Source organism: Enoplosus armatus, chromosome 7 (genome assembly GCF_043641665.1).
Source record: "Enoplosus armatus isolate fEnoArm2 chromosome 7, fEnoArm2.hap1, whole genome shotgun sequence".
Taxonomy (NCBI): Eukaryota; Metazoa; Chordata; class Actinopteri; order Centrarchiformes; family Enoplosidae; genus Enoplosus; species Enoplosus armatus.
Window position 1 is genome coordinate 11,060,359 of NC_092186.1, and position 15,191 is coordinate 11,075,549.

At 40.4% G+C, this 15,191-nt stretch overlaps 2 protein-coding genes across 2 annotated transcripts; one reads left to right on the forward strand and one right to left on the reverse strand.

Annotated features, from left to right (window-relative positions):
- Positions 1-300: 300 nt before the first annotated feature.
- Positions 301-8,613, reverse strand: pias4a (protein inhibitor of activated STAT, 4a). Its single transcript, XM_070909290.1, has 11 exons — positions 8,587-8,613; positions 6,101-6,482; positions 5,888-5,972; positions 5,739-5,780; positions 5,360-5,450; positions 3,859-3,987; positions 2,729-2,834; positions 2,167-2,240; positions 1,869-2,029; positions 693-844; positions 301-575 (listed from the first exon to the last, which is right to left on the reverse strand). The coding sequence occupies exons 1-11, from the start codon at positions 8,611-8,613 to the stop codon at positions 301-303; spliced, it is 1,524 nt and encodes a 507-aa protein (XP_070765391.1).
- Positions 8,614-12,038: 3,425 nt separating this feature from the next.
- foxq2 (forkhead box Q2) lies at positions 12,039-13,646 on the forward strand. The gene is made up of 2 exons (XM_070909634.1): positions 12,039-12,536; positions 13,272-13,646. Exons 1-2 carry the CDS (start codon positions 12,039-12,041, stop codon positions 13,644-13,646), a joined length of 873 nt encoding a protein of 290 aa, XP_070765735.1.
- The last annotated feature ends 1,545 nt before the right edge of the window (positions 13,647-15,191 follow it).

The following is a 15,191-nucleotide window of genomic DNA, read 5'->3' on the forward strand; positions in this document are numbered from 1 at the left end:
GGCAGGACGGTACAGATATTCACTGCAAGGTGACGGTTGGCCAAAAAGAGTTAGAGTTGCTTCCAGTGGTGTACAGTACAAAGAGGAATCCTAATCACTCTAGATTGAAGATTCATTAACAGTGCATGTTTGAGTGTGTGTTTGTTTTGTCTGGAAATAAACCAGAGCTGCTGAAAGGCTCTGACGTTTGGGCATAAGGGAGGGTCGTTGCATCTAGTGGATTACTGTGTTCCTGTCCTCGAGTTTTTAGCCCCCTGTCTCTGTGTGTGTGTCAGTCTATGAGGGGACAGAGCTGTGGGGTCAGTAGGCAGTGACCAGGTCCTTGTCGTAGTTGTATCGGCCCCTCTTCGGGGCAGGACTGTCGGCGCTGTCCTCTGTGTCCTCACTGTCTCCTCCTGCCCCGCCCCCTTCCTCCTCAGAGGAGGAGTCAAGAGTCAGATCTACCACCGCACCTCCTCCCGGTGCCACAGCAGGCCCTCCTGTGACTCCTGCCGCACCCACGGAACCGCTTCCAGATTTGCCCGTCAGGCTGGTGCTGCTGTGGGCCGGTGAATGACCGTTTGCCTCAGGAATGCCTGCAGACATAAAGGCCATTTTGTAATTGATTACAAAAAAAGATGTACACTAGCAAACTAATGCAGGGGGAAAAAAATCCACACACTGACAACAAGAAATTAAATTTTAACACTTACATATATCAACAACAGGATACTCTGGTGTGTTGCTGCGTTCTCTTTCCCTGTCCCTCTCCTTGTCATCTCTGATGGGTCGCCAGGAGCCGTCGGTTAAGTACTCAATCTCCTCGATGTCCTCACTAGTCTCTTTCAGAATCTCAGATAGCAGCCTGAAATACACACTGCTGGTTAGAGTCGCCTCACAACACAGATTTCACACCAGAAAAGAAAAAGAAAACTCAATTCAAACATGTCTGTTATTTATTTATTAGCCACTATGTTGACCATCTCTCTATAACCATTTTAGGAAGATATTATTAAAATTAAAATCAACAAAATAAGCTTGAATCGTTGGCTGTTCCTTGTTATCATTGTAAATTTCACTGCTTCAAAATACAACATTTAGTAATTAGGCTGCCGAAACTGACATCAAGAGAGATCAGTAAAAAAAGGGACTTTCACACAAGCATAACTTAAGGAATGAAAATATACCTCAAAGCCAAATTGTAAAACAATGCTTTCAGTCTTTGTGAAAGTAGGGGAGTGCCTGTGAGAGTTGCTTAGAACTTGCAAGAAACTACACGCCCAAATGGCGAAGGATGAAAATATTTTATCATAGATTCTTTTGATAAAATGGACTGCAGGATCATCTGTTTTTTTCCTACATTATAAAGAATTATCTCTGTGACGAAACACCACAAAGCAAAGATTAAATGTGTTCAAATGCTAACCCTCATCACTAAAAACACAGCAGACTGATTATAGATATTTGTTGACACTGTAAAGTGCTCAGATGTATGACTGTAGAGTCACTTGCAGCAATAAGTACTATAAAACACATGGTTCTCTAAATTATTGTCCTGTTACATTAAGTAGATCATAGAGTCAACAAACAAGAAGATATACATGACAAAAAAAATTGGAAGATAACCTGACAGAAGGTATAGAAATAACCACCCACTTGTGTCATGCAAAACATTCAAAGCTTTTACAATGAAAACATATCAGGTTGGTGCATGGTTCAACTTGTATCAAGAAGAATGCCCCAGCATCTGTGCAGCTTGAATAATTTCCTCCAAGATGACTTCAACACACAGATTACAGATTACATAAAGTGTACATTTTCAGAATTTATTGAAAGGAAGATGGTGCTGCAGAGGTGGGACACATCAGAGCATTCTTGTGTCCCCTTACCCATCGATAGTGAGCAGCTCAAAGGGAGCGGGCTTGTCACAGACGGGGCAAGTCCATGTGGGCTTCTTCTCATTCATCTGCAGGAAGAAGACTGCGTCGAAACACTGAAGATGGGCGCAAGTTAAAACTCGACAGGGAACACCGAGCCGCATCTTCACCAACTGGGAAGTGGGAGAGGGAGAGGCATGTTGAAGTAACCAAGCTTCACAGTAGGACAAACATTTATGAACCTTGTGTAGGACAGTGAAGACTGACAAATCCACATCTAAACATTTCGGTATCATGAAGGTATACTCACTGGACAGATGAGAGAAACCCGGAGGCCTGTGGTCGCAATTTCACTCTCTGGGTCAAAGCGTAGTTTGTCTTGGACTATTGATATAGTAAACAAAATATAAAAGTGTTATCAGACAATATATTGTCATATGTGAACTTAGACACACAATCCAGTTCTACCAAAGTGCATTAACAAAAAGTTCAAGTCAATGACCTCTAGAGGCAAAATTGAATTTTCCTTTATAGCGGTGCACTTCCACCCCTCCCTAAAAGCCCTCACTCACTCTCAGCCAGGCAGTGCCATGTTTAGTTAGTTGATTAATCATCTGAAATTCAATCACAAAATGGTCTATGACTAAACAATAAAGGAACAAAAACTGAGAAAAGTAAAGCCCCCTCGACTTCTCCCACCTTCAAGATTTTCAAGGAATGCATAATGTTTCCAAAGTCAATGAGTAATCGTGTTAAATAATCATGATCTCAATATTGACCAAAATAATCTTGATTATGTTGTTGGCCATGATCAAGCAGCCCTAAGTCACATTTGCAAAAAACTGTAGGCAGAGTACATAAGTAACACTTACTGCGTTCACGACAGCGTTCTGCACTCTCAACAGAGCAGAGTTTGAGTTGGCTGAAGAGGTCTGCTGCAGTAAAAACCCTCACTAAATACACTGCCACAGAGTAGCGCTGAAAACACACACATTTACAGGTTGTGAGCACACACACATACACAAAATGAATCTCAAATACACTAAAAAAGCAAAACACAATACACAAGATTTACTATGGTAAGAGAAATATTTTCACCATTCTCAGCTTATGTTAAAAAAATGAAAGGCAAATCCTCCTAAAGATATCCTCTTACATTATATGGGTCAATTACAAAAGTCACACATCTGAAGAATCCTAATAAGGCAAATTCTTTCTATTAAAGAAAGTTCACTATCTCTTGGATCTTTGTTATAATTATGTTATAAGTATGTTTAGTGCAAATATGCCCCTATACCCACAACCCCCACTTGTGGGCTAACCACAAGGTTATGGACTTAGAAACCAATTCTTTATGTCTATGTTCCACTTAAAAAATGGTTGGTTGCAGTATTTTGGCCATGCTGTGGATGAGTCCTCTCTCTCCATGGATACTATACTATACACTATACAGCACTGTACAAAATATCATACAAAACTAGAGGAAAGTTGTGATGCAGGCTGTATTTTTTTAACACAGAGCCATTCAGGCAAGTTTAATAAAGGCTTACTGTAGGCTATCGTGATTGGGCTATTCCCAAAACTCTGGGGTAAAGAAAACACACAGGGAAAACTGCATATATAATGGTTTCTTATTGTGTTTGCTTTCACGTTGCTCATCCCTAACAGGTTTACACAAGAGCTCTAAAGAAGAGGTTGCCGACAGGAGTGTTTTCATCAGCCTGCCAGCTGCTTATCTGGATCAAAATTGTGGAAACAACAGTCAAGGAGCTAGTTAAAGTAGTTCAGCTCTCTGGAGCTTTCTTTTTTAGTTATACCATACACAAATAAGTGGGCCCCATGAAACACACAAAGAACTACATGTCCCAGCTGGCACTGGTGCACCGTGATTCTGCCAGGAGGAGCTGGACAGATTTGCTGAGTGAAAGACATCTGTGCTGCCCTGTTTGCCACCATGGCCCTGAGCTATGCCAAAATATGAGATTCAGCATCAGACTCTGACCTTGCCAAAGTTTCCCCAGGTGACGGTAACTCTGTTGGTGACATTGGAGAGATGCAACCAGGGAGTGATGTTTACAGGACGACAAGGACGACGGGGTTCAACACCAGGCTTATTGGAGGGGTAATATCCCTGTAAAGACACACAAATGCAAAACAATTATGTAAATTATCCAATATACTATCTAAATCAAAATGTTTGAGTAATATGTTGAAATAGCAGGCATGAGATTTCCCTCTGAATGGTTTTGATACAGTTTAAAAAGACAATTAATTGTTAGTAATGGTTGTTGGCTCTTGATTGTGATAGCTGTGCAGATTGTGATAGTTGTGAAGCACAATATTAGAAGAGTGAGAAGACGAGAACCTGTTTGCTTGCAAAGAGTTAAAATGAAAGTTCTCCTTGAACAAAACTGAATATCAATACATGGTTTTACTCCACAGTTATCACATAACAAATTATCTGAACAGAGCAAGTTGTTAAATTAGTAAGATAACTGCACTGACTCAGGAAAGCTCTTTTTACCTCAGCCCATGTTAAAGGTATGGGGGTGTCTTGTATTCAGGACAAAAAGAAAAGGAGGAGTAGGAGGGAAGACCAAGTGTTGCCACCAAATATCATCAATTCTTTCCATTCTCCTCCTTCAGTGTAGTGTATAATAACTAATACTTTGTCCAATATTTAACAAATTGATCAATACAAACACTTAAAGAGAAAGCCAGTCTGTCTGTCTTTTAACTTTATTTACAGTATTACTCAACTCCAGTCTTGCTGGATGCAGTTCAGCATCCAACTCCTAGCTACAGCTTTCTTACTAGCTGCAACTTATATTTTGATTTTTGTTGTTGGGTGATCTTATCTGTGTATCCACAATATCTTTGCTGTTATGTGTGATATTGTTGAACTGTAGAGCTTTAAAGAAATATATGAAAAAGAAAGTATATTGTCACACAATCTCACGCAGGTTTTGTTGTCTGTCTCTGCTACTACATATAGCTTGAAGTTCGAACATCCAAGACTTAGGTTAGGTTGTCAACAGCAATCACTGTGATTGTACCTTATATGATTACATGTGACAAATAAACTTGATTGATTGATTGACTGACTACACACCTCATGAACACAACAACACAGCAAACGCTCGTCTTGGATGTTTAAGCTTCCCCACCAGCACTAGATCACACAACACCACAACAGTGTGTAAACCACACAGAGACTGCCAGCTGGAGAGTTTCCGACTGAAATCTTGCCAGTGAGTTGATGCCTTCAGGCTGGCTAACACTTTGACATCCACCTACATTAGGTTGGCTAATCCATCACTACCATACATTATGATGCTAGTTTGGCCGTGACCAGACAGTAAGTCTGCCATTGACACCCAAACCAGTGACTGTATTTGAAAACAATTGGCTTACATTAATAACTTTAAGGAGAACAGAACGGCAGCCCAGCCATGTTTGTATTCTGAAGGTGTGGCTTGTCTCAGAGAAGTGAAGCGACTCACCGGCACATGACAGTAGGACTGGTTGACTTTGACAGCAATGTTGGGAGGATACTGGTCCTCCTGAACACCAATGGAGTCTGTGTAGCAGATTCTGCAACACAGATTGATATGAGAGAGGAAGGTTAGCATTGTAAGAATGTCTGACTATTCAGTCAATCAGCATGACTGAGTCTGTATCTGTCAAGTCTTTGAGTACTTCAGGACCTCGCTGTTAAATGTATCAGATACTCAATTTTAAAAGTAGATTATGGGGGAAATTAAAATACTATTTGCATTTGTGGGAGAAATTCAGATTAACAGCAGAGTCACTGGCTGAACCAGCACATTCCAGGCAAAAGGAATGTGAAATAAGTTTCAATGGGAGTTAGTGGAAACTTACCTTAGAACAACTTGGATTGATCTGATTCCCGGACGAATCTCACTAAGAAAGTCACAAATCAAAATGAGCATTAGTTACAGAGTTTGTAAATTAAGCTAATGTTAACTTTGCAGATCTGCTGAGACATTCTTCTGGTAAGATTTTCTTACCTTGCATTTCTGATCTGGTCTGCTTGATTTGGTGTTAACTCAAATATGCATTGACTGTCCTGTAGCTTCTCATTGTTCTGGGCAACTGTAAATATATGTAGAGAAAATCAATCACAAAAACTGCAGTATGTGGTTGAATTATTTACTTAAGGCCATAACATTAAAAAATAAAATGAAACGAGGACACAGATGCATCAAACTACATACACTCACTTAGCTCTGTTGGTGGCAACAGTGTCTCCAAAGTTTGGTAGAAGGGCAGTGGCACCAGCTTGACCTCTGCTGCAGGTGTGGGGATCGGTTTGGAAATGCCGTTGAGGTAGTCTGCGCCCTGAGAGGTGGCAGTGGGGGAGGAGCTGAGGGATGAGTAGGCAACTGGGACGCCCTCTGGACGCCGCGCTGCAAGCCAGCCAGATGTTTTGGGGAAGCGCGACTCATAGAGCTGCCTGACATTCTTCAGAAGCTCTGGGCTGTATTCAGTCTGCACAAGCCTCAGCGCACGTCCCACCAGGTCCTGTTTCAGCCCGCTTTTACTGCGACCCATTGAGGCCAGCAGCGTCTGCAGGTCTGAGACCCGAAAACTTTTGACCATGTTCTGGAGGAAAAGATGAGAAAAACAATTAAGTATGTAAACAGGGAAAGATTGAGTGACAATGCCATTAATGTGTTTTAAGTCTAGACTCACTTTGAGTGCCAAGTCCCAATCCAAGACATACTGACACTTCACAATTTAGATTATTTATCCTTTCCTAAATTGTTGTTTTTTTGAAGGTATTTGCAATCTGATTTTCTAAAAGGCATCACTCCCTGTGAGGACATATCACTGTCTACCTGTGTGACCCAAGTTGGAAAATATATTCCAGTACATTTGTGTATATATATATATATTCAGTGAATTTCAACAGTGAATGCATCAAGTTCCATAACATGTTCTGTCTGAAAGAAAAAGTCAAAATTAATCCAATAATTCAATTCCTTGCGGGAATCTGTCCCCAAAGACATCTGCTAGATTCACCTGTGACAGGCTCCACACAATTATTTACAATGAACTTATATGCAGCATTCAATATGACATAGCAGAGCCTAAAACTGTTTGATTCCTGCTAAAATTAGCTTCTGACCTTGGTCACTTTAATCCTACAGAGGCTTGAACCTGCCCTGTGATTAGCTGGATATAGTAAGAAGTCACACCGCTCCTCATTCTGACCACTTGCATTATGGCTTAGTCATTTCCATCATCCCATTCTCAAACAAATTGTGCTACCAATAAATAAACTTAGAACCTTGAATGTGCAACTGCAGTTAAAATGTATGATTGCACCTCTGCCTTTCACTCTATTACACACACATCACGGTCAAGTAAGGCACATACATAGAAACAACACAGCCCAGCCACAGGATAAGCCTGAAAAGTAAGGGCATGGACACCTTGGACTGTGTTCAGGATAAGGATTTAAAGTAATATGTTCAATAGGAATCACAAAAATAAGTTTAAAAACACAACTAAAATTAGTTTGGATCTTTATTTAAAGACACAGGTGTAGCTGGTTTACATGTATAACAAATCTGTTTACAGTCCCACGAGGTACAATACATCTTAAATGTAAAACCAACCAAACTCTGCAAAACGAACTTTTTTTATAGTATGCCCTATTACTGATGGGCAGCATGTTTATCAATCAAGTCCCGATGATTCACTGTTAAATGTCATCTGCATCGACCGTTGATGGTTTACGAGGGAACTTGTCCCGCAGTGACAACCAAACTTTGAACGAAGACAAATCATAACACGCACAGATGCTTACTTTTTAAATACACTGAAAGTGTAGCCATAATGGGTCCATATTTCGATTACCTAGGCTGGACCTGTATACAATACAATACAATACTTACATAATAAATTAAATCGGTTATTTCATGACAGGCCTAATAAGATGATGATGTTTATTTAACAGGTAGCAGCAAGGTAGAGTCTGCGAACTTGAATGTAGGACCAAACACGGTGTGTTGTTGTTACTTGGAAAACCTGAGCGGTCTAACATGCTTTAGCTTTGTCTGACATTGTTGAGTGGGACATCAGTGGCACAACTGCTTTGTGTCTAGATTACATTTTCACAATACTGCGGCCATCCATTGGGCTTCTGGTGGACGTGCAGTTTAAAAATGCAGCCACAAAGCCAGTAACGTTGTTCCTTCAGCCTCACTTGAACATTGACAATACCAACATAGCGTACGCTGATCAGCAGGCTAGCTTCGCTACAGCCTGGGCTGTAGGCATTCAATCATGGCAACTGGACATTTTGACAGGTGCACAGCTCCACAAACTAACCGGCGAACTACAGACACACATTATTGTAAGCCAAATAACGTCAAATAGTAACGCGCCGAGAAGCATGCTGGCAGTAAACCCTCAAGTGTTTTTATGGTCACATCATTCATTTTCGGTGTCTTCCTTTGGAGCCAGCGTGATGCTAGCTAAACCAACGCACTTGCCTAGTTAACATAACCTAGCAGGCTAGCTACGTTAGCAGCAAAGGCTAGTTGGTTTCGTCGTGAATGTATTACGCCACATTTGTAAGAGTACAAACTCTTAACTATATTCATATAAGGCCCCCAGTTTCCCCACGACCGGGTTGAGTTTCAAACCACACTCCCGCGCCCGTCTCCCATCAAACCAAAGCTAGCCAAGCTCTACTTGCCATCGCTTCCACCAGTTCGGCCGCCATCTTCGTGCAGCAGTACCGCGAGAGTCAGAGACGACGGCTAGTCTTTCACCAATGAAACACAGAGCCTGCTTTGACAGATGGGTAGCCCCAGCCAATAACAGCGCGGTTTTAACCAGAGCTCAAAGCGCTACATATAAAATGGGAGGGGTCATCGTGTTTTAAAGTTACAGTGCAACTTTTTAAAAACACTAAGAGACAGGTCTCATCTTCAAAATAGGCCTCAGTATCTATTAATGATACCACGTGTCAAAGTATTTTGATACCCATGATTTTTCGGCTTTATAGTATGGAGGTGTTGTGAATGTGTGTCTTAAAAACTGTTTAAATTAATCGTGGATGTAAAGCATGGTGTGTCAAGTGGACCGGGTCGCATGGTCTGTTCAGTTCCCGTCCGAGCAAAAAGCTCCATTTCAGGTTCTGCGCCCAGCCGTGAGATGTGGAGTTGATTCTTTGTCTGGGGTATGCTCATAATTGAATTAAAATTAGTAATTAACGAAATACGCTTACACGTCAAAGTATAGACCAGTCATACCCTGTCTAAAACACAAATACCATGTTGTGTCGCACTTTTCGCAAAATGGAAAAAAGTATGGCATTGACACATTTACTCCCTCAAATGATCCAGCCCTGCTTTTCCAAAAAGCTCCTCATATGTGGCAAAGAATAGCCTCATGGAAACACAAAAATCAATTGAAGGAATTGCAGTATCATGTAATAACATGGTGTTTTTTCTTTTGGCTTTACTTTGGAGGTGAAACGTCAATAAAACAATAAGGACAGCTGGCTTTGCCACCATGCTGCTTGATGAAAAAGATTATCTGTGATTATAATTTATAAATGAAATGTATAGGATGTAGGAAATATAGGATTCAGTTATTTTCATATACCTCTCCAAATTTAGGTCATAAACGCAGACTCAAATTACAGCTTGGTATGTTCTCTACAACGCAGGCTACTCTTTTTACAATTATAATATTGGCTCATATTTTTATATTTTTACAAATAGAACATAAGCCTACATATAAATTAATATAGCAAATTACAATACAAAAGCTGCTAATATAAAAGCAGCATGTTGCTCTCTGTGTATGTATTACATGTTCTATTATTTAAACAGAAGAGGGCAATATGGTCCACGGTTTGACCTGACATTTAATTCCTTCCCTCACTAAAACTGACAGAACAAAGCAGATCTATCCAGATACTGGACTATTACTGTTATCTGGACTGTGATGTGATGACGGCTGAGGTAAAATGGTGGGGGTGTCTCAGTCTCTACAACTGACAACTGTATAAACTCATGCACACAGACACTGTTAAAACTAGACCTTTATTTGTTTCAGATCCCAGAGATTTATACAATATTCAACATGGAAATAATAGACTTTATTAATAGATTAGTAGATAATTTTTCATTTGATGTAGCACTGAAACTGTGTAAATGGCCTCTTGGATTTAAATACTTCATATACAGAAAGTGTGACACAGCTTCTTCTTCAGAATATGTATGTAATGTGGTGTTGACATTTTTAAAAAATGTTTTATATGACTTTGATCTTACTTATGGGGACATTCAAGACGGATTTGGGTACATGGGGATTCAAGTGGTTCAATAACACTACGTTTTAAGATGGATTAGGCGCTTTAGTAAACCTCATAATTGGTCAAATACACTTTAGGACCGTTGGCTTATTTTCATTGTAAAAACTCAGTTCACACTTCACAGTACAAATTTTAATTATTCGTATCAACTGAGTGTAAAGATAAAATCCACAATTTATGTCAACATTCAAAAGCCTAATTCACAAGAGTCTGACATGTAGATTTTTGAGCTGTATATCATAACATAAACAACATAAGCAAGTCTAACATATTCCGGCTAAAACCATTAAAAAAAAAATCATCATCATCATCAAATCATTCATCGTTATCAAAACATTAAACATTAAAACATCATAACAATCAATCAGAATCAGAATCAGAAACATCTTTATTGGCCATGTCTGGGTACAGTCTGCGTAAGGAATATGACTCTGGTTTTAAGTTGCTCTCAATGTACTTACACACATAACAATTTACAGGAAGATAGAAATAGACATACAGCTAAAATGAACAAGCTGAACAAATACATATATATATATATATGTATATATATATATATATATATATTTGTTCAGCTTGTATATAAATAAAAAAGCAACATTGACCAACAACATACAAGTCAAGTGTTCTTTAGATAAACAATAGAAATAGTGCAAAGATGAAAGTTTAATTAAACACAGAGATAAAGTCCGTAGTAGAGTCCTAACACATCATTAGAAAGCACTGTGCAACAACTGTTACCTCAAATTGAGGGAAATATACTTTATGAAAAATAAACCATAGTTAGCCAGTCAAATATTCACGACACAATTCAAGAATACAGTTTAATACAATACAATGTAGTCGTGCAGAGCAGCTCTCAAATATTCACGACACAATTCAAGAATACAGTTTAATACAATACAATGTAGTCGTGCAGAGCAGCTCTCTGGGATGGATCTTAAAATATATCTAAGATTATAATTTCTGAACTCACTCACAAGCAGAAAAAACATATAACTTATTTTAGTATATTGTTTTGTACAGGTAAAAACATTTCCAATGGCTAATACCAAAGACATCTATTTTATAGTAGTTTTAAGAATTGGAATAAAGGTCACAGGAGACACAAATTAAAAACAGGGAGTGAATTCATTCGATTTTTCAGTCAAACGTTTTCCTGTTCTGTTAGCTTGTGACAAAACAACTTTAACAGGATAACACCGGCATCTAAAAGGCCTTTGATTCTACAGCATCCATCCTCTGCACACCACGTCTTACTAAATCTTGAGTGTTTAATCTCCCGTAATTACAAAGATTTGCTTAGGTTAATAAAAATAATCCGCCTCAATTGAGACCCCCTACCTGGACCTCCCCTGTGCCTTCTTTGCCCCTTTCTGTGAGGGATAAATTCACAGTCATATAAATAGAGTCAACTCTGTGATTCAGGAGCAAAAGGCTGTTGGATATTGAGAAAGTAGTTTTGATCGTCAGGGTTATCAGAGAGGCGAAAACATTTAATCTAGGTTTGTTGCTAAACAAAGAATCCGCATTTAGTCTTGTAGACTGACGTCATTTCCACAGGTTGAGATTGTGTCACTCGTGAGCGCATCAAGGTTAACAACAGTTGAGAGGCTCATCTTTATCTGTGATCTTGTCAACAGTAAGACTTCGGCGGCAGAAGCGAGGGGCATTGAGGCGTTCAGTTTATGAAGACTTTGAAAGACAATAGCAATGCTGTGAAACTCAGACACAAAACTCTGAGAAGACTCTTGGGAGAGACACTTTTATCACATTTATCATCTGATACTTCTTCAACAGCCAGTTTGGAACCAATAAAACCAATGAGTCTGAGGTATCTTAATTCAGAGATGACAATGGAGGACAGAAGCAGCCGCACCGGCGGCAGAGAAAGGCTGGGACTGAGCTTCACTATTGACTACCTTCTGTTCAATAAAGGAGTCAAAGGTTCCAAAGAAGAAGCGACAGGAAGTCGTACAGCAGAGCAGACAGCGAACAACATGCCAAATCATCAGAATCCTAAACCCGAAGAGGTGGGGATTCGCTCTGAGATACAGGAGAAGCGGCTACAGAGGTCAGGGACTGAAGAAAGGAAAGTCAAAGAAAAGGAGGGGGATGAAGAGCAACAAGAGGAGGGGGAGGAGGAAGAAGTGACCACCACCACATCTACCAGCAGCAGTCCAGAGAAGTCTGCCGACAAACCAAACCAGTCGTACATCGCACTCATCTCCAAGGCAATCCTGGCGTCAGAGCAGAAGAAACTGCTGCTATGTGACATCTACCAGTGGATCATGGACCACTACCCTTACTTCAAGAGTAAGGTACGTTCACGTCAGTGTTCTTGTGTTATTCTATTTACCTGGCAGGCAGAGATCAACATATATGGCACTGTGAGTAAACAATACTTGTGGAGGAATTCACAAAGTCAGATTGGGTGATAATGTGAAGTACAAGCTACGAAACAGGGGATCTCTGTCTGTGGGAAATGAATCATGGTGTATTGCTGCTGAATTACTTTGTTAACTCGTCACAGCTACTGCTCAGGCAATTATGAGACAGATAATGAGAAAGCGTGCTTGCCCAAATGTCTTCGGCATGTTTTATTCAGTTGCTGAAAAATAATGTTGCAGCCATTTTCACAAGTGAAGCAACCTACTTGGCACAGGTAATCTGTCTGAGTGGTTAGGCAATTAGGTGCTCACAGGGACACTAGATGATCTTCTTGTTGGCGAATTCACAAATAAAGTAATCCTGTTGCTAGGTTGCAAACTGCCTCTGCCTTCACCAGGTGCAACAACAGATTGGACGTAGCCTAGTGGATTAAAGTTGATCACTGGTTTGACGTGCTAAAAAGGTAACTGAGGGTGTCGTGTCTTACTGCGATCATATACGGTCTTGACACGCTATCTCGCATCCTGCCAACAACAGGACAAGGTGACATCCTGAGGAGAATCAGTGATACGTAACGGCCAACTATGTTCATTCCCAACTGGGGACTCCCATTATTTTAATCTTTTTCAGGTTTTAACCACATTTCTTTTCTTTACTTCCAACAGGATAAAAACTGGAGGAACAGCGTGCGTCACAACTTGTCCCTGAATGATTGCTTCATCAAAGCAGGCCGCAGTGACAATGGTAAAGGCCACTTCTGGGCGATTCACCCATCAAACTACCAGGACTTTTCTAATGGGGACTACCACTGCCGGAGGGCACGGCGGAGGGTACGCAGGGTGGCAGGACAGCTCACCCTTTCCTCCCTGAGCTCCCCCTACTACCCTGCTCTCGCCCGACCCCACAGAACGGCCTGCTGGTGCTGTCCTCAAGCCCAAACACTCCCTCTGTCCTGCTTGGTGCCCAGACTCTACTGGCCATGGTCCAGTGTGCAGCCACAAGTGGGGCTCCACCCGGGCCTGCGTGCCTCTGTACCCTGAGGGAATAGTTTTGTATTTTTGAGGTATACTGTCTTATTTGCTCATGAATATGTCATTAGGTGATGTTAAACTTGAAGTGGACTTGGACAATGTTACATTATATTCTGCAGTCTAAAGAAAGTGATTTTAGTTCAACAATGATTAAATGAAAATGTATGAATCTTATGAAGCTACTGCACTTCTTTCATTTGTATTCTGAATGTTTTTAGAAAAACAGAAACACAATGTTTTGTTATAATCTCATTAAATCATATTGAATTCAACTCCTTGTGATGTTTTTTCAGCTGCCTCTGTTGTGTTTTGTGTGTGTGTGTGTGTGTGTGTGTGTGTGTGTGTGCACTTGCCTGTGCGTGCAGATAGCACTAAAAGTGAGCCCAATGCTAAAATACCACCCGGTGTTTGATGCTAATTAGTCAAAGCTGTCGGGATGCAAAATCTTCTGCCTTAAGAGACTAAAATCGGGCTTTCCAAAGCCGACTCCCAAGGATACGAGGCCAGATAATCTGAGCAATCCCAAATAGTTTCAAGAAATGGGAAGCTTATCACACAGTGTAATCCGTAACCGCTGCTGCAGAAAGAGGAGGACCACGGGAGGTCAGGGATGAAGGAAGCAGAGGAAAGGGAAGGACGCAGGGAGAGAGGGAGGGGAGGGGAGGGGACGCTAATTTATTGGAGAGAGGTGGGAGGGCCTTTTTTAGGGACTCTGTATGTGTTAAGAAGAAAAGCCAGCCAGGCCAGAAACATACAGCAAGTAATGAAAGATACACGAGTCAAAATGAATACAGCACATATCTTATTGTTAAGATCTATGCGAGTGAGTCTCTTAAATGATAAAAGACACATATAAAAAGGGACACCCTTAAAATAATAACTGAAACTGCCTCTAAAGCAGTTCAGACGACTCCAAAATATTGCCATTTTAAGAATCAAGTCAATTCTTACCTGTCCGGCTCTCACATCAATAGTGAAATTCCTCTCTGACTTGCAAAGGTTGGCATTTACATCCACAGTGCTCTAGCCTAAGAGGATTAGGTCATACATTGACTTTTCTGAAGTTTGTTTGTCTCCGCTCATGTGGGCTTCTTATTTGCAAATTATTGAATATTTGAATGAGGCAATATTTGACATGAAATGAGATTCTAAACAGACAATAATATGTCAGAGGGATAAAGCTTAAGAGAGAGAGAGAGAGAGCGTATGCGTGTGTGTGTGTGTGTGTGTGTGTGTGTTATTCACAACAGTTATTTTTTGGCGATGCTCATTAGAACAATGACAAATCCATCTAATTAATTTTTGTTCACCAAATCTTCCTATTCAATGTCAGCAGCTAATTGGAGACCTAATTTGCTTAATTCCCATGAATTGCTCTCTGCATCAAATCCTCTTCAATTCACCAGCTTTAAGGCTTTAATTTGGTTGCATATGTTTGCTGTACACACACACACACACACACACACACACACACACACACACACACACACACACAGGCATACTAACACATACAATACATACAACTCCTAAAACTCCTGCAGAAAGACACACTTT

Excerpts from the sequence above, each read along its gene's own strand:
- pias4a (XM_070909290.1), bottom strand. The coding sequence starts at position 8,613 with ATGGCGGCCGAACTGGTGGAAGCGATG. Across the intron at positions 6,483-8,586 it reads CCGAACTGGTGGAAGCGATG|AACATGGTCAAAAGTTTTCG; the intron begins GCAAGTAGAGCT and ends CTTTTCCTCCAG. Across the intron at positions 2,030-2,166 it reads GGGTTTCTCTCATCTGTCCA|TTGGTGAAGATGCGGCTCGG; the intron begins GTGAGTATACCT and ends CCCACTTCCCAG.
- foxq2 (XM_070909634.1), top strand. The coding sequence starts at position 12,039 with ATGAGTCTGAGGTATCTTAATTCAGAGATGACAATGGAGGACAGAAGC. Across the intron at positions 12,537-13,271 it reads ACCCTTACTTCAAGAGTAAG|GATAAAAACTGGAGGAACAG; the intron begins GTACGTTCACGT and ends TACTTCCAACAG.